The sequence below is a fragment of the Galleria mellonella genome, unplaced genomic scaffold, assembly GCF_026898425.1.
Source record: "Galleria mellonella isolate WM207_F2 unplaced genomic scaffold, CSIRO_AGI_GalMel_v1 utg1899, whole genome shotgun sequence".
Taxonomy (NCBI): domain Eukaryota; kingdom Metazoa; phylum Arthropoda; class Insecta; order Lepidoptera; family Pyralidae; genus Galleria; species Galleria mellonella.
Window position 1 is genome coordinate 148,801 of NW_026442027.1, and position 19,920 is coordinate 168,720.

The 19,920-nt window shown below is 36.7% G+C and overlaps 2 protein-coding genes across 3 annotated transcripts in view; both read right to left on the reverse strand.

Annotated features, from left to right (window-relative positions):
- Positions 1-11,975, reverse strand: part of LOC113510470 (organic cation transporter protein-like) — a 53,313-nt gene extending 41,338 nt beyond the window's left edge. The window contains exons 1-4 of the mRNA XM_052894029.1: positions 11,135-11,975; positions 4,359-4,487; positions 2,684-2,803; positions 1,610-1,736 (exon numbers count right to left, since the gene is read on the reverse strand). Of these exons, the coding sequence (XP_052749989.1) occupies positions 1,610-1,736; positions 2,684-2,803; positions 4,359-4,487; positions 11,135-11,212 (454 nt within the window). The 5' untranslated portion in view covers positions 11,213-11,975. The remainder of the gene's footprint in view (positions 1-1,609; positions 1,737-2,683; positions 2,804-4,358; positions 4,488-11,134) is intronic.
- Positions 11,976-12,340: 365 nt separating this feature from the next.
- Positions 12,341-19,920, reverse strand: part of LOC113513693 (organic cation transporter protein-like) — a 34,371-nt gene continuing 26,791 nt past the window's right edge. For both annotated transcript variants that reach the window (XM_031910807.2, XM_031910808.2), the window contains exons 3-7: positions 19,774-19,874; positions 19,312-19,466; positions 18,552-19,181; positions 18,049-18,230; positions 12,341-15,100 (exon numbers count right to left, since the gene is read on the reverse strand). In XM_031910807.2, the coding sequence (XP_031766667.2) occupies positions 14,903-15,100; positions 18,049-18,230; positions 18,552-19,181; positions 19,312-19,466; positions 19,774-19,874 (1,266 nt within the window). In that variant the 3' untranslated portion in view covers positions 12,341-14,902. The remainder of the gene's footprint in view (positions 15,101-18,048; positions 18,231-18,551; positions 19,182-19,311; positions 19,467-19,773; positions 19,875-19,920) is intronic.

Genomic DNA, 19,920 nt, shown 5'->3' on the forward strand with positions numbered 1-19,920 from the left:
ATAAAATATTATTACTATCTCATTTTACACGTATCGCCGCCGGATTATTGGGCTGGCGCGGTGCCAACTCCACCGCCATTCTTCATTTTTATAATGGTCTCGTTTTATTTGCAAATGTTTTATTTTTAAAAACAGATATACGGTAGATTTACGGCAGTGAAGGAACTCTATGCAGTATACCAAATTATATAATATAAATTTTTGATACTGTGGCATTTAGATGATAGATTTACGATGAATTTTGTAGGGGAGACTTTGTACAAAAGTCGATTGCTTGGGTACTTCTGTCCCATTCGTGTTTCAACCGTGAAGCAGTTGTGTTTGCATGGCTGTGTTTCGGTTTGAAGAATTGGATATGGCGTGAATTTACAGGGTACAGAGGAATAACATCTGAGTCCTCAGGAATGGCAACGCATGGGAGGTATCATGGGCGAAACAGTACACTCTGTTATGTCCATGGTACTGCTCATGTCTATAGGCGACGGTTACCACTTTCCATCAGGTGGGCCGACAGCTTGTTTGCCATTCTAAGTTGTATAAAAAAAAATTATTTAGTGTAGATACTAATCAAGGGAATCAAGATATTAATGTTAATAGACATCGCCATTGCACGTACGAGTATATATAACTCAAACTTTAAAAAAACAAACTAAATAACTCCAACCAGCAATCCAACAGACAGTCTCGTCTAAACCACGCAGTGTCCCTAATCTTATAATCATTCGGGATGTGCCGAAACCATAGAACCACTGGTTGTTCCTTACACTGTGATGCAGGTGTACAAGTACTTTGCGTGTCTATTTTTGACTAATTTCGCGTTCTGGCTTTACAGCTCAGAGTTTCTACACAAAATGTATGTCGAATAAATAGGATAAATATAAACAGCAGTACTGGAAGACATCGAGAGAGATCTCCAGAAGTGGGTTGAAATATAGTGACAATGATGTTGATGTTGACGAAATAGAATTAAAGACAATCGCAACGTTTTCATTCACGACCTAAAATATAATAAGCTACTTTTAATTTCTAGATATTAGATACAAATACCTACACGGATTTTTATGTTATTTATAAGTATATACAAAGTGTAACAATTATTTGTTTCCCAAATAAAATAAAAAAAATACTGATCACTTAATACATAATGTACTTTATCCAGAGACCTGACTAGATTATTTTTTTCCAATTTCGAACTCTGTACCATATCAAAAAAAAATATTTTATGGCAATAATGTTCTAAAATATATACAGGAACAACCCCTAAATCCAATTTAAAATGCTTTTATTTGGTAAAATCTTTAAAGATGTAATTTTAATTATTCAAATATATTTATTTCATACGACGTTTTAAAAATTTAACATGCTATTTCATACTTATAATTTTTATTGTAATTAAAATAAATATTAATACTGTAAGTTCTGAAATTATGTAAAATGAATCCAAGTAAATAAAACTTTACCGTTTTGCACACCATTAAAACAATGCGGCTAAATATGTGATTCTATAACGCTAATGAAGATCTATTGCAACCATATTTATGTAAATAAATTATTATTATATTATAAATTATTATCGACTATAATATAGTATGCAATGCACTCTACTGACCTATAGTGGTGATGACGATGATGGAGTAGAACAGCGCGCCGGTGAAGGTCCACTGTATGTGGTCGGTGCTCTCGTTGCCGTCCCACCCGCGCACCTTCATCTCCAGCAGGATCGCGTTCTCGAAGTCCTGACAACATACACCACATACACGCACCCTTATTCCATTACATATCACCTTTACATGGCTTTGAATAAATAAGTTGACGAATAAATGAGTGAGTCATCATCATCGTCATATCTGCCTTTAACTGTCCACTGCTGAACATAAGCCACCCACTTGGGAGGTTTTACCAGTAGTTGCCGCACTTGGCAAGCGAATTGGCAACCGCAGTTAGGTTTTGGAGATGTTTTAAGAGGGACGCTGCTGCCTATTCTCTACTATAAGCTCCCTTAGTCGCCTCTTACGACACCCACGGGAAAGGAAGGCATGGCCTATGCCAGGACCACATGGCATTGAAGGAATTCAAAGAGATATATTTACAAAGATTGGTATTCGCAAATATATTACGAATTTATAATATTGTCTTACATCAAAATCAAATCGATTGCTTGGGTACCTCTGTCCCATTCGTGTTTCTACCGTGAAGCAGTTGTGTTTGCATGGCCTTGTTTCGGTGTTATGTCCATGGTACTGCTCATGTCTATAGCCGACGCAATATCTAAGTTGTATAAAAAAAAACTCCAGTAGAGTACCGTCCTACAAATAGGTACAAAAACAGCTCTACTGGCGGACTTTACAATAGCTTTATATTTTTTTAGCATTTGCAATAATTTTATCACATAAACCATCGTTTAATTTTAATCACAACTTTATCATTATCATACTTTTAGCTGTTCTACCCATAACAATGTGAGACAGGCGTGACAGATATGTATAAACATTTACACTTTTCAGCTAACATTTAACTCTTTAACCAAAAATTGTCTGAGCGTTTTTTAGACGTTTTATTACTGGACGCCCCATCTATGTTCTACATAGCTAGATGTATATGATCTAATCAATTGTAAATCATATTCAATTCAATACTAGTAACACACTGATATTAAATATCAGTATGACTACAAGCAGTGTACCTTCAGCATGTCCACCACGTCGGAGGTCCAGTTGGTCTGGTTGAGGAGCGGCACGTTGCGCGTCATCAGCCAGATGCTCTGCGTCGTGTTGCTGCGGATCTGAGATATGTTCATCTTCACCTGCGACAACCGTGACAGCGAATAACAAATAGTATTACCACACTACTGCCAATGAAAATAGTCAAAAATACCTATTTTTATTTATTTAAATTACTTATATTGCAATATTTCCTATTATTTCATGGTTCATCACGTAGATCCTAAATATTTCTTTTTAAAAGGCCGGCAGCACACCTGCAATGCCGTTGGTGTTGTGGGTGATCATGGGCGGCGGTAGTCACTTACCATCAGGTGAGCCGCATGCTCGTTTGCCCCCTGTGTTGTAAAGAATAAATTCCTGAATGGATAGCGTGAATATATTTACCAATATTTCTTATTTTTGTTTATACAACGGAGGTTGCAAATAAGCATACAGCTCGTCTGATGGTAAGCGGTCACTCTAGCTTAAGGACGCCTGCAACATTAGAAGTGTCACATGTGCGTTGCCAATCCTGAAAAAACCTTAATACACCCTGTTATAGCGATTTTTATTTCTAACCTATTTCCTCTTGACTCCGTTCAAAAACGAGCTATGAGAATAATCGACGATCCCACGCTCGCAGGCGGCGTCGAGCCCTTAAGTCTAAGGCGAGACTTTGCCTCCCTTTAGTGTTCTACCGCTTGTATAACGGATTGTGTTCTGAGGAATGGTTGGAAATGATATATCCTCACACGCTTGAACCTAAATGGTCACGTGTCAGGGGAAGAGATTATTAGTAATAGGGAAGTTAGTCTCCATTGCTATCAATATACGCCATCAAGTCGACCTCCGCGCGGTTCTCCCTGGAAAATATCGTGACTAATTTATCGTTGAATTCGTCACGATGGGCTAACTCAGACCTGCCTTTTCATCCTTACTTATAACCTTTCACTACCCCGCCAGTGTATACTAATAGCGCAGGCGGGGTTACAATGCCATTTTCGCACATAAAAAAAAAATGGTCACGTGCAGTTTTAAAGGACTTTTCTCCCACGAATGATCAAGTTGTGGAATGAGCTACCTGCATAGATTTTCACTAGAGACTATAGTACAGAGTCGACAACGTACACCCCTAGTATTACAGGCATCCATAGGCTACAGTAACCGTTTACCGTCAGAAGGGTTGTATGCTTGTTTGCATACACCTTCTTAATATAAAAAAAAAAAAACATATTAAACGATGCAATTGACAGATAATAATTATTTTCAATTATAAAAGGACATCAGAGTGACGCTATAGAGTCCTGTTCTCTCCTTTAAATAAAACACAATTACAAATACTACTTTAAATAAAAAAAAGTTTCACTATTCTTAACTATTTAAAATTTCATAAAATTTATATTTACTATCGTTGACAACTCCCTCGACAGCTAATTAACGTCGCCGCTGACAAATTGCTTATTGTATAATTAGTTCTAAGGAGAACAAATGACGTCATCAGTCTAATTGACTGACCATCAAACAGCAAAAACTCTAAGACATTAACTCTTACAATCATTACAATTGTCATCAGCAATATGATAATCTTTACTTATCTTAAGAAGTCCATATTACTCTTGTGTACATTACACTAAGAAGCAATTTGGTGCGGCGTACCTCCCGTTCGTGCTGCGCCTCCAGCCGCTCAAAGGTGACGGCGCCGAGGATGCAGTACGCAACCACCAGGCTGATCATCACGAAGTGCGAGAACACCACCGAGCACAGCTTCCACGTGTAGTACAGCACCTGCGTACAGGTGGTGAAGGGATTGTTAATAATGCGAACTACCAGTTTCATTGCTAGCAATGCACCCTATCAGATCGACCTCCACGTGGTCCCTTCTGGAAAAAATCGTACTAATTTTTTTTTAACTTAGTATGGCAAACAAGCTGACGGCCGATGAGGTAACAAACTTCTTAAAAAAAGTCGTTGTTCACAGCTGCTTGGTTTTTTTTTAAATGATAATAATAATAATAATAACTTTATTGTAGCTAAAAGTCGGGTATACAATTTCTTATACAGTGATTACTACACTAGGCTCGCAGGCCTGTATCGTAGTAGTCAGTGAGTGGCTAATTTTGTTCATATTTATTGCCATTTACAATCCGGTTCCTGTACAATTTTATCATTTAGATACTCGAAAATTAAAATACATTTAAAATGAAATAATAAAAAAAAATATAAAATACTAAACAAGAATAAAGAAAAGAATATTAATGTAAAACATTTAAGGTTCTATAAGGTACTTATTTCTAATACTATTACATATATTTATTTTTGAAAAGAGAGTGTGTGTGTGATGTGTGTGTGTGTGTGTGTGTGTGCGTGTGTGTGTGTGCGTGTGCGTGTGCGTGTGCGTGTGCGTGTGCGTGTGCGTGTGCGTGTGCGTGTGCGTGTGCGTGTGCGTGTGCGTGTGCGTGTGCGTGTGCGTGTGCGTGTGTGTGCGTGTGCGTGTGCGTGTGCGTGTGCGTGTGCGTGTGCGTGTGCGTGTGCGTGTGCGTGTGCGTGTGTGTGTGTGTGTGTGTGTGTGTGTGTGTGTGTGTGTGTGTGTGTGTGTAACGGCATATATAGCGGCATTTCAACCATAAGATGGAAGTAGTTGTTCTGTTTCAATGTAATTTAGATTAATTAACCAGTTTTTTATTTTACATTTTACTTGGTAATAGGATAGTTTTATGCATGGGAATTTTCTGTTAACACTATTATATATATATGGATGAGAAAATAGAGGTAAACGCTTTACAAATGTAGTACGAACAGGAGGTAGCCCAATTTTACAAGTACGACTCTCTGCAAGAGTTTTGTAGTCTGGCCTTTTCAGAACACTCTTATGGTGCGCGCAGATTACTCGCCATATGTAAAGTTGTCGTACTCGAAGTACATTAGCTTCTTTATAAAGCGAATCTGTGGAAAACCTAAAAGGTTTATTGAGCATCACTTTAAGAACTGCACGCTGTGCTCTTTCAATTTCAATAAAACTACTTTTATTCGATCCTCCCCATACTGCTATACAGTAAACTAAGATCGATTCACATATTGAAGTATACACCATCTTAAGAGTATCAAGAGGAGTAGATCGTCTAAGAGATTTAACTATATTTATTATTTTTTTAAGTCGTGCAGATAGACAGGAAAGTTGTTTCTTGAAAGAAAGGTTTTCGTCTATTTGTATTCCTAAATATTTTACTGAATTTGTTCTCTCAATCGTTTTGCAGTCACAGAATCCTAAAAATGTCATCATGTTGTTAATCTGCTCTACGTGCTTACAGGTATGAATAGGTAGAGGAAGAAGTTGTTTAGGAGCAGATGCGCAAGTTTTATGGAAAGCTAGATAAGTTGTTTTATTTATATTTAGAGTCAGTAGGTTGTGATCAAACCAAGAAGCTAGGTGTGCCATGCCACTTTCAGCCAGCTGGTGAGTTTTTTCCCAAGACATTTCTGTAAAGAGTACCACTGTGTCGTCAGCGTAGCCTATTATACTTGCTATGTGTGGTAATTGATTTAATAAGTCATTTATATAAATATTAAATAAGGTTGGTCCAAGAATACTACCCTGGGGAACTCCTAAGTTTATTGGTAAAGCATTACTAACAACATCGCCGACTTTGACGGACTGATAACGGCCAGTAAGATAACTGTTGAACCAGTTGTATGGAATACCCCTAATACCAATACAATCAAGTTTTTTTAAAAGTATCAACGGCGATACCGTATCAAAGGCTTTCGCTAAATCTATAAAAACTCCAATGCAGCAATTTTTTTGGTCCAGTGCGGTAGAGATAATATCTGTTAGAAGGGAAATGGCATTTTCTGTAGAGGATCTTTTTCTAAAACCGAATTGGTTCTTCGAGATAATTTGATTTTTTTCTAAATATGTAACAAGTCGCTTATTTATAACTTTTTCGAGGAGTTTAGAAAAAATGGAAAGTAGAGAGATGGGTCTATAATTTGATGGCTCATTTTTACTACCGTCTTTGTGAATAGGAGTAACTAATGCACGTTTCCAATGATCAGGGAATATACCTTTGGAGATACTAAGATTGAAAATATGAACTAGCGGTTCCAGAATAATATGTCTTATTTGTTTAATAAGTGTTGCATTATAACCGTCGATACCAGGAGCACTTCCGTCTTTTAATCCCTTTATAAGTGAATCGACCTCAAATATGTCGGTCGGCTCCATATAGAGGGATGCCGAGGGTGACTTGGAAGCTGATACTTTAGAGGACAAGTCTGATTCCTCAATATTGAGTTTTGCAAGGGTCTTCTCAGCCAAGTTTTTACCAATAGTTGTGAAAAATTTATTGCTGATGTTTAGTGATTGTATTGGATCTTCATTTAGCTTAATGAGATTATTTGCCTCATTCTTTTTTCTAGAAATGTGACAAATTTCCTTAATTGTTGACCATAGCTTTTTTGGGTTATGCTTGTTATCAGTAAGTTGTTCGTTGTAATATTTTGTTTTAATTCTGGTCAATAGTTCTGTAAGAAAATTACGATAACGTTTATAGTTTCTTTGTATTATTGGATCAGAGGGGTTTTTCCTAGCTTGAATATGTAACTTGTCTCTTATTCTCTGACATCTCACCAAACCGGGAGTAATCCAAGGTTTTAATGTACCATATAATTGACGAGTAGTAATGTATTTTGAGTTACTTTCTAATGTATTTTGAAGAACAATGGAAAAGAGCTCAACGGCTTCATTAACATCTTGACTTTCTAAGACGGTGGACCAATCAGCCTCAGCTAGTTCCCTGAGTACTCCCAGTGAGTCCGTTTTACGAAAAATCTGTTTTTTTGAATTTTGAATTATAGATGCAGTTGAGAGACCGGCAATACAGATATCATGATCGGTTATATTACTCTTACAAATTAAACCTAGGGCTGTTCCAGATGGATTCTTAATATATATGTGATCAAGGCACGCTTTATTACGGGTAGGTTGTGTAATAGCTGGAATGAGTTGATGTTCAGCCATTAGACATGTGTAGTCTATCAGTTTGTCAGTGTTATTGCTAAGTAAGTCAATGTTAGTATCGCCGGCTAGAATTATAGTTATTTTATTTTTCTGTGACACTAAAATATCACTTAAAGAGTAAAGAAACTTTTCAATGTTAGTAAAAGATGGCGAACGATACATACCTAATATAAACACATTACCCACAGTGATAGCCAAAAAATTGCATTCATCACACAATGGTTCATAAACAGTAGGACTCCATGTTGATTTTATATAAGCAGTTATTCCACTACTTTTATTTATAGCTTTATTTGTACGGTAGGCGCGATAACCAGGTATTTCAGGAATTATAATGTTTTCATTAAGCCAACATTCTGTTAAGATTAATATATCAAATTCCAAGTTAAGTCTCTTAAGAGTAACCAAGAAATCATCCAAGTTATGTTGAATGCTTCTAATATTTAATGTTAGAATTTTAAGATCTAAATCGGAAGTTATGTGGGAGGAACATGTTTCGGGTTTCTCAAGCACAAGACATTTGATTGATAGTACGTTATCTATATCGATATCTATTTTGAATATTTATATTATATTGTTGAAAAAATATGTTTATGCTTGAGAGAGAGAAACCGATTATAACATGTCGAATAGAAGCCAAAAAATATGTTGAATTATTAATTAGTTGATGCCGTTCTGTAATTTTTTGAAAGGTGTGTGTATGTAGTTTATTATTTTTGTTTTGAGTGGCCATATAAGAATCAGTACAATAAATTGTGTTTTTGTGTAATATGAAGTGAAAAAGTGCAAATATAATAAAAATTTCCAGAAATAAATCACCTTCAGGGTATTTTGTTTTAACTAAAAGTATTAAGACTCTTTGCTTCCATTTAGAATGATTCACTATCAGCACATGCTGGACCAATTTTGTTGTCGATGTCATCCATAGATTGTATGCGAATAGCCGGCTTATTTTCGTTTTGACGAATATATATAAAGCCATTCCGTATCCAGCAAAAACGGAAGTTATGTTTTTTTACGCGTAGTCTAGCTTCTCGAAATAACAGCTTATTCTTTCTTGTGAGGCGTTCGTTGATGTATATAATTTTGGGAGGTCCATTAGCTATTCCTTCTGTGGTGAGCTTTTTATATGCTTTGCTAGCCTTAACAATTTCGTCTCTCTTTGTTCGTCGCACGAATTTAATTATGATAGGACGTGATTTTAACTCTTGTCCCGTTTTAGGTGTGTGTGCAGGCTTAGCTCCGGCTCGTGTTACATAGCATATTTCAGACTTTAATAGGTCTATTCCTAATACTTTAATGGTGGTAATTACAGTGTTGATCAAATTCTCGCCACTATCCTCTGGTATACCAATCACCTCGAGTTCGTTTGAAATTGCATTTTGCTCCTGAAATTCTAGTTCCTTTTGAGATTGAGCAATCTTGCATTTCAAATCAGAGATTTCATCATGGGCATCGTTTAGTTTCTTCTTATATTCAAATAAAGTTTCATTTAATGTAGAGGAGATAGAGAGAACTTGAGACCTCAGATCTGTGAGTTCTTTTCGTAAGGAAGTTATCTCACCCATTTCTTCCCTCAGTTTCTTTATTTCATACATCAAATCGGACAGATTCACATTACCTTCAACAGCTGTGCATACAGTTCTACCTCTGGAGCCTCGCATTGTATTCACATTTTCGCTGTCTATTTGATTGTCGTCGAGGATGACTGTGGTCGGACGCGCAGGAGTGTTGGAATTATCACCTTTTGGTCGAGAGCTTGAGCACAGGGGGCACAACCACTTATTCTTTTGCTTTTGCATTATCCTCTTCCACTCTTCTTTCTTTAAATTAAGACACATTAAGTCATAATACTTTTTACATTTTTCGCACTCCATGTATTCTGGGCTCTGAATAGCAGTACTGCAGGCAAAGCACGACTTCGGCATGTTTACACTTCTACTACTACCGTACAGCACTAGCGATTAATGGGCAACCTGTTGATACTCCTGAGCGGCGACCGGCGGCACGTCACACGCAAAACCTTCAAGGTCAAATGCCTGCGATGACAGCGTGATATTGAAGCGGCGGTTACAATAAAACTCCAAATATGTTTACTGAAATATATCTTAAATACTTAGTGGAATCTCAATTCAATTTCACTGTCACTTTGGATTATTCTTTAGCTTTAAAATAATGTAAATTGTACTATGATACTACGACTTTAAACTACACAAAAGGTTTTAGAATACGGAACAAAGTAATACGTGTCTACGCAGAACCGGTGTCAAATACTCAAATGAATGATAATGGACGTAACCCTGCCTCCGCTAACGGTATACACAGGCGGGGCACCAGTGAGGGATGATAGGTAAGAATGAAAAGGTTGGTCAGTTAGCCCATAGAGATGAATATACCTGGAATTCAGCACGATAGTTTTCAGGGGGGAGCACATGGAGGTCGACCTGCCAGGGTATATTGGTAACAATGGGACTGGTAATCTGCATTACTAACAATCCTTTCCCCCCATAGCTGCCAGTTATTCCGCTTACAAGTATGTAAATTATATTAGCATGCATTTCGCTGTCTTCAAATATATTTTAAAAAAGATTAATGATAAGGCATATCATGAATACTTCATCATTCCGATCTTGGTAGATTTACGTACTTTTTGTTTACGTTCCAGCTGGAGTTTTGTGACGCTGCCTCTACGTCATTTTTGGATAGATAATGAAGTGAAAACATGTTTTTTGCTATTTATATACGGAAAGTGAACTAACAATTAATTTAAATACAATTTTTTTTTTAATCTTATTGATTTACTGAGAAATTTGATGAACGCATCGTTTTATCAAATTTCTCAGTATTACCACAAATAATATAATACTATTTATGTATGTATTATTAATTTCAAATAGATACAGGGTAAAATGGAAATCAGCTATAATATTAAATCGGAAAATTCAAATGTTTTGATCATTTGACATTTTCGATAGCTGTTTCTAATTCTATATCTCTTCTATTATTGGAATAGAATTAAATTTATTCGCTAGAAACATTGTTTATTGGCGTGAATTTACTGGGTACAGAGGAATAACACCTGAGTCCTCAGGAATGGCAACGCATGGGGGGTATCATGGGCGAAACAGCACACTCTGTTATGTCCATGGTACTGCTCATGTCTATAGGCGACGGTTACCACTTTCCATCAGATGGGCCATCAGCTTGTTTGCCATTTTAAGTTGTATAAAAAAAAAAAGATTTCTCTAACGCGTTCGCTTGAAATGGCGAATACTCTAAAGGCATTTAACTCCTTAGTCCTAAACCAACATGTTCCAGATTAATGTAGTCCTTTCTCTATGTCCTGTCTTCTAAAGTGTTAATACCCAATCTAATGAATTAAACGTTTCCTTTTCAACAAATTAAATCATATTACCTTAGCACATTTGCTCGGTGGTGGCAACGGCGTTATGGGGTACTCCGGCCGCTCCAGGCGCCCGTCCCGCCGTGACATCTTAACTAAACAAAACTAAACAAACACACACTACACCATAAACTCACATCCACTAATAAATTCAAACCCAACGATCCGCATACAACATAATTCACAACATCACAATTTATTCGCATCATTAATTTCTTTCGTAATCATCGCGGGCTTCACTAAATCCTGTGTTTACATTACGCCGAGCTCTCATTGATGACTGGCTATCAATAAAAATCCACTTGAAACACTCGTCATCGCATTAGACAGGCGACGTGGTGGATATTATATGGGCTTATGATAAATATTTACAGTATTATATTGGATTGATTTCGCTCAGGTATGGCGGGCGAGCGGGCGTGGCGCGTGCGCCGCCGTACTACCGACGTCGACGTTACCGCGGGATAAATTGGGAGCAGAGAATCCGCCAACAGCCAGTTTTACGATCAAACAGGAATAGGACGTTTATTTGGGTCGAATCGACATATCTATTCCATTCATGATCTGCTATATAATCGTAATATTTCTGGAATTGTAGATAGTACTCGAAGAATTGGTTACCTTCTATTGTAAGCGAATTATAAAATAGAGGTTTTTCCAATTCACCTGTATATTTCGTTTGTATGTTACGCAATATCTTTGCCTATCTCGAAGCAGTTTCCTTTATGTTTCTGGGTAAAATTAATTTCTTCGTCCACCTGATGATTAGCAGTTACCGTTAACCTAACCTTAAACGTTAGACATACGTATAAAGGTTTTTCATGCAACTACCAGAGGGAGACTTTGTACAAAAGTCGATTGCTTGGGTACTTCTGTCCCATTCGTGTTTCTACCGTGAAGCAGTTGTGTTTGCATGGCTGTGTTTCGGTTTGAAGGGTGGGATATGGCGTGAATTTACTGGGTACAGAGGAATAACACCTGAGTCCTCAGGAATGGCAACGCATGGGCGAAACAATATACTCTGTTTAGTTCATGGTACTGCTCATGTCTATAGGCAACGGTTACCACTTTCCATCAGGTGGGCCGTCAGCCTGTTTGCCATTCTAAGTTGTATAAAAAAATAAAAACTAGAATGACAAAAAAGCTGACGGCCCACCTAATGGAAAGTGGTAACCGTCGCCAAGTAAATGCATATGTGGGAAAAATCAAACGGCAATATAAATAACTACATTCTATATTGTTAACAGTATTTACAAAAAAATTATATGAATAAATAAAGTTTAAGAAACAGAAAATATAAAATGCATAGTAGATAAGAGATGATTGAACAGTATAGAAAGAATAAGAGTAAAAATTTATATATAAATACAGAGTGACTTCAAATTTCAAATCTACTCTCTGTAACGAAAAGCATATTAGGTATATGTTATTTATACATATATTTATTTATTTATTTTAAAAGGTACATCAACAGTGTAAATACAGACATTAATTTCAATTGATACACAGGGCTTGCATCTTGCATTTACACCAATTACAGATATACACAACATTTCCTTAAGTCATCGATTACATATTAACAAAACTGACACCAACGAAACTAAAAAAAACCATACATAAGAATACATGTATATTATACAATTTATTTCACCTATTTAATACAAAAAGAAGTAAAGATATTTATAAACCGCCATGATGTAAATATTGAACAATATTTACATACAGACGTTACAAAATTGCCAAGCCCTCCATTATACAGCTGTGATAACATTCAAACACACAGCAAGAACTCAATACTACAAAAATACCGTTATTTGGCATAAATATTTAGGAAAACAAAATCGACAATAACTAAAAACACGTCCAGTATAGTATTGTATAGTGTAATAACGTTGACAGTATCTAATAATGTTAATAATACATTAACAAGAACAGACAAACAAATATAATTAGTTATATTTATCATAAATCACAGATAACTCCGCCCGAGTTCAGTTGAGATTTCAATGGAATCTTATTACAGTAGAGACAAAAAGGTGGGTCTAGTCAGCATATAGACTGCTAGCCTGTAGTAGTACTCTATGGTATCTATATTCCGAGAGGGAAGGGATTGTTAGCAATGGAGTTTGACAGTCCCATTTTTATACAAATTTAAATAAACATGATTTTTTTATACAAATTAGACTGGCAAACAAGCTGATGGTCCACCTGATGGAAAGCGGCAACCGTCGCCTATAGACATAAGCAGTACCATGGATATAACAAAGTATACTGTTTCGCCCATGATACCCCCCATGCGTTGCCATTCCTGAGGACTCAGATGTTATTCCTCTGTATCCAGTAAATTCACGCCATATCCCACCCTTCAAACCGAAACACAGCCATGCAAACACAACTGTTTTACGGTCGAAACACGAATGGGACAGAGGTACCCAAGCAATCGACTTTTGTACAGTCTCCCTCTCCCTATTTACAGGGCTTTTGGTCACAGTTTAAATCTATTATATCTATTACAGAGTATCTATTAACTACAGTTGCAATAATCACCGGATATTTCAAGCATATTTCCTCTGAACCGTCCCTACAGTGGACGTATATGGTCAGCGCCGCAATGCTTAGGCTACACAGGCTATAGCCTAGGAGCTCCCACCACAAATGGACTCTTGCTACAAATGAACAGAATTGATTATAATATTAGGTAAATGGAAAAGAGGGAACATAATTTTCTACCAATTTGTACTAAATTTTTATTACTCGCAACACTATCATCATGGCTGGGATTAGCCATTTTAAGTACTGTATAGATACCTGGTAAAACGATTAAAAATTTAATAATAGAAAATTAATTTGTTATTCTAAGGTTACATTTTGAAATATAATAATCTATTTTATACGTAAAATGGGGCCTCCACCACAGTTGTAACCGAGAGACCGTAAATGTGGCACTCTATTTATTCTATTAGTGAAACGAAACTAAAAAAAAATACATGAGTCGAAATACAACAACAAATATAACGTCCCATACTAACTAGACAACGAGTTAACAAAAGGAACCCTACTTTTTTATAGTTTTTGACTCATATTTCTTATAGAAAAATTCAATATTAATGCGGTCGATTCTGAGGCTACAATTTCTCTATTTTTAAAATTAAAATTTCTATTTGATCTCACAGCGAAATCTTTATTGTAAGGACCAATATGAATTAACTTTCTATAAAAGTCAAAATTATTATAAATTTCATCACCTATAGACCTATAGACAATTCCGTCGCCTATAGACATGAGCAGTAAGTACCATGAACTTAACAGAGTATACTGTTACGCCCATGATACCCCCCATGTGTTGCCATTCCTGAGGACTCAGGTGTTATTTATCTGTACCCTGTAAATTCACGCCATATCCCACCCTTCAAACCAAAACACAGCTATGCAAACACAACTGCTTCACGGTAGAAACACGAATGGGACAGAGGTACCCAAGCAATCGACTTTTGTACAAAGTCTCCCTCTGGTGAGTAAATAACAAGTTTAGTGCGGTACCTCAGAACCGAGCCCACTGATGGTACTCCCTTAGCAGAATTCTAATGATTTCAACTTATCCTGTGGTGTTTAGACATAAGTTCTTTAGAATAGAAATAAATTAATTAAATAAATAACAATTATTTCTGTTAATAATCTAAAATTCTAGACTGTCACCAATGGCCACGAGTAATGTATACTTCTTCTCGCTCAAACATACACACTGTGTGTATGTATGTGTGCGTTTGTAACTCAAAATGGTTATAGCCTAGAATCGTTCATTTGTATATCGTCCGTGGGTGGAGCGGGTCGGATCTTGCGGCTGGCGATCTGCTCCGCCTCCTTGATGGTATCGGGTAACCTCGTGTTCAGGGTCTCCGGCGTGGTCAGCATCAGCCCCCCCGCCACCAGTGCAGCCGCGCCGAACAGCACCGACGGCAGCCACTCCACGTAGATCGCCTGCAGTCAAGATTTTTTTCAACTAATGAAGATGACAAAGTAATTTTGGATGATGATCATCATATCAGTGAGTAATTGTCCACAGCTGAACATAGATCGGGGGTAAAGGGATTGTTAGCAATGGAGTTTGACAGCCCCAATATGCCCTATAAGCTCGACGTCCACGTGGTTCCCTCTGGTGACCATCGTGAACAATTCTTGTTGAATTCGTCACGATGGGCTAACTTACTTACTTCATCCTCACCTATCATCTTTCACCGGTGCCCCGCCGGTGTATACCGATAGCGCGGGTGGGGTTACCATTCCATTATCACCCATTAAAAAAAAGATTTTCTCTTTTTTTCTTAAATAATAATTAAAAAAAAAGTTGAACATAGACCTCCCTAATAATGGGAGTGCTCTGAATAATTGTGTATATTCTGTGGATTTTTCACAGAGTATGTTAACAATAAACTCAAATTAAATATATAACAACTGTGTCTATCTTAGTTTACTTCAGGAAAGAAATAAAAAAATTTAATCTTTAACAATTCTGCCATTCAAAAAGACTAAATAATAGTTTAGGCTTTAACTGGTTAGTACTTAAACCGTCTGTGGAGAGCGCCACTACCTATAAATTGATTGCTCATATACTTTTATATGTATTTGTATTTGTACCTCACAAAGGGATTAGTTAGGTTTACGTAATGATTCGTGCGTTGATACAATTATTGTTGATTTGTTTTAGTTCTAACTGTTGATACTAGATGGCGCTGTTTTCTAAAACACGCTTTAATTTAATTCCCTTGAAGGCAGGTTCTAGCAATGCAAATTAAAATTATCCCTTAATGTACACAAAAAAGTAATTGAATTGAAAAAAAAAAACATAATAATGCACAAACACGAGCTTATCTCTAAAAGAGATTTCTTATTCTTTCAGCAAACCCAATATAAGAAAAGGAAAACTGACAGTTTATTAGTAGTTACAGCTATACATATGTACCAATCGACATAAATACTAGTCTTTACAATTAAAAACATAAATCGTGTAACAATTTTTTTTATTTACATTATTCTCATTCCTTCGTAGGTGTTTTATTTCGTGGAGTTTTTGTTATAAAATCTGAATGACTGAATTTGCTACAACTGATGTCGTTATGTTTTTGTGAAATACAATGTTACATTATTAATTTAATTATAGTACGAAGGAAATGAAATCGAAATGAGGACAAGGAGGAGAATTGAAACGATAAGCTGGACAGACAAAGTAACGAAAGAGGAAGTCTTGAAAATAGTAAATAAGAAACAAACAATAGAGAATAGAAGAGGCAAAATGCTGAGTTACGACATTACGATTTTTTAAAGAACATTGTAGAAGGAAAAGTAGAGGGCAGAAGATAAAGGGGAAGACCGAGGAATAACTACATGGGACGGATAAAGGAAACACTGGGTCTCATGTCGTAAAGGAAGGCCAAGGTCTGGGATAGAGCTGGCTTGAAGAAGATGCATGAATTAGTTGCACCGACGAGAGGAAACACTTAAATGAAAAGAAAAACTAAGGAATACGTAAACATCAAGCATTTATAATTAAAAAATAAACGATTTATAAAAGGTTTGTTTTGAATTGAATTAAAATTATTTTTCATTCAAAACAGAAAATAAATCATCTAATATCAATTACAATCTAAATAATTACCAATTTCTTTTAAAATGTTTTTTTTTGTATTAAACTTAGTAACACTTTAACAAACAGTCATTCATAATATTGCTATGACAACAAATTTAGCATAATTTGTTGTTGATAAAATGTCATTGTATGTAAATTTAATTAATCGCGGTCCACTTGCAGGTACGTAAAGTCTATTGTGGCATCATCATTTAGGAAACGTCCGCTGACACAGTAGCTATTATATTTAATAACAGCCACAAAGTACAGAAGTACATAATGTACATATACCATTATTATATTGTGTACAACATTCATAGTTACTTATTTAGAAATTCGCCGAAAAATGCATTTTAATTGGTGGCAGACATGTTTCTAAGATTATCCAATCAATAGCTTTGTAATTACCTACATTAATTGATGTTTTGTAATTTTACAAAACATTTTTTTTCTGAAGACTTCTGACACATGGCTTTATAAATACGTCTAGTATTTTCTAGCAGTAAGACCTAGATTATCTATATTAGAATTAATCAAAACATATGAGAAATAAACCCTAACCTTAAGTTTTATCATCGATAAAATAAAAAGACTAGACAATGTTAGTTGTTGTAATGGCTTTATGTATATGTTGGTTTATTGAATGTTTTTTTTTTTATGATTAAACTGATCTTAACCTAAGGGGAAAGGGGGGATTTTTAGTAATGTGGACTACCAGCCCTTTTGCTAGCAATATACGCTATTAGGTCGACCTCCAAGTGCCCCCCCCTGGAAATCATCGTGTTGAATTCCTGGTATATTCATCATGATTGGCTAACTGACCTGTCTTGCCATCCTCACCGATACCCCACCAGCGTATACCGTTAGCGCAAACGGGGTTACCATTTCATTATCATCTATTAAAAAAACTAATTTTAACCTCATCTAATGGAAGTAATGATAAAGTTCAAAATGAAGTTTGCCAGCCAATATACCTACAGCTATTTACTTCAGTCACGAAGGATTCCAGATCAAGAAAAAATATATATATACTTAATCGTACGCATTCAGTGCAATACAGTGTCTAAGTAATGTCCTCTTCGCATCTATTGGTGACAGTTACCATTTTTCATCAAATAGGCCGTCAACTTGTTTGCCATTTCCAATTTCATAACAAATATTTCACAATATTAAACAAAGTAAAGTTACAGCATACCCTGTTATGTCCACAGTACTGCTCATGTCTATAGGCGACGGTTACTACTTTCCATCAGGTGGGCTTTCAGTTTGTTTGCCGTTCTAAGTTGCATGACAGAAAAATTACCAGTAGAGGCATCTGCGGTGCGACGATGGAGCCAATACGGCCAACCATGGAGCAAAAGCCGAGGAGCGAGTGTCGCGCGTGCGTTGGGAACAGCTCCGACGTGTACATGTAGATGCCGCTGAACGCCTGCGTGATGGCTATCTTGCCCACCAGGTACAGCACTGTCACCAGCCACGGCAGCGCTGCCGAAATACAGTCGTGATAAATTATTAACATTCAGACAAACTTCATAAGTTTTACAAGAATTACTGGCACTTTAAAGATTATTCTTCGAAACTCTGCTTTTATTTCTGCGCTAAGCAGGTGCTTGCATGAATGTTTTGTACTTTTCTTAAATTTAAATTAATTTTTATTATCTCAAAATGTTTTGACTAAATTTTATTTTCTATGTTTAAGTGCTGTGTTTCTCTAACTTGTCTAAGTAGATAGGGTATAACAGCCTGGGAACTCTTAGCGCCCTCACATGAATAGTACAAGTAATAGATACATAAATAACTACTTACATTTGGGGACAAAAGTGATCGCCATGCACGACAGACCGCACACAGTGTAAGCCACCAGCAGCGTCCGCTTCCGTCCAACCCGGTCGAGCACCAGCGCATTGGTGACCACCGCGATCACTTCCACGCTCACCACCAGCATGTAGTTCGTATACTTATCACCGGCCAGCGATACAGAGTTGATCGCCAGTCCGTAGAACACGAATGTACACGTGATCCACCACCATGAGCATATCGCCAGCCTCATCATTATGATTGGTGAGCGCAGCACCTGCATCCATAATCCTTGTTGCTCTGGATCTTCTTTCTTCTGTTCTACCGGCCTTTGTTTTTCTTCAATTAACTGTTTCATTGTTTCGTCTGATAATGTCACGCTGTTCATTTTAGCCGCTTTCATTATTATTGCTACAGCTTCTTCTTTATAACCTTTAGATAGAAGCCATCTGATGCTCTCAGGAAGTAAATATATATATGACAGAAACAGCAACGACGGAGGGTACACCACCAGGATGAATGTGCGCCAGTACGAGAACGTCTTCGCAAGCATCGCGAAGCTGAGACCTCCTATCACTAGCACGATGCCCAAGAATGCTGTAGTTAGTACCCGTTTATCTTGTCCAAGGAGTTCAATCGCTGAAAAAAATTACTAGAAATTAAATAACTGCTAAAATACGCATTATAATTGCAGATATCAAGCCATGATTACTTTATATATCTTATTTTATCACATAAAAATTTAAATGACAGTGATATATGTGCTTACTGAGAATATAGGCAGCAGGGAAAGCGCTGGCGCCAGCCAGCGTCTCCAAAAACTCAATAATCACGTACATTTCATAAGATATTGAAAAAGCCTTAAGCGAGCCTATGGCTCCGACCAGCGTGCAGCTCAGGATCAGAGCACGCTTACGACCCCATCTGTAATAATTTGAGAAGGAAACTTATATTGAAATCCTATCTAATTCTCGACCGTAAATGACTCTGATTTACAAATGATTAAGTTAAAAGTAGGGAAGGGATATATGTCACGTAGTTTACCATTATGTTACTTAGAAGAAATTTGTATCGATTTGATATCTTTGAATACGAGGGAATGTAAACTACAAGGTTTTTGTTTAGTTACTGTGAGGATCCCAAAAAATAGTAAAAAAAAAACTATAACAAAGTTTTGTGAAGTGTAATAGAGAAGCAAAGAACAGATAATAATATAGAAGTAAGAAGTCACCGATCAGAAATGTATCCGAATATGGGCAGCGAGACGAGCATGCCTATGTTGTGTATGGTGCCCACCAGCGTGCGCTTCCACTCCTGGCACCCGAGGTTAAACTGTAACAGACAATCACGATCGTGTTATCACAACCAATTCTTATAC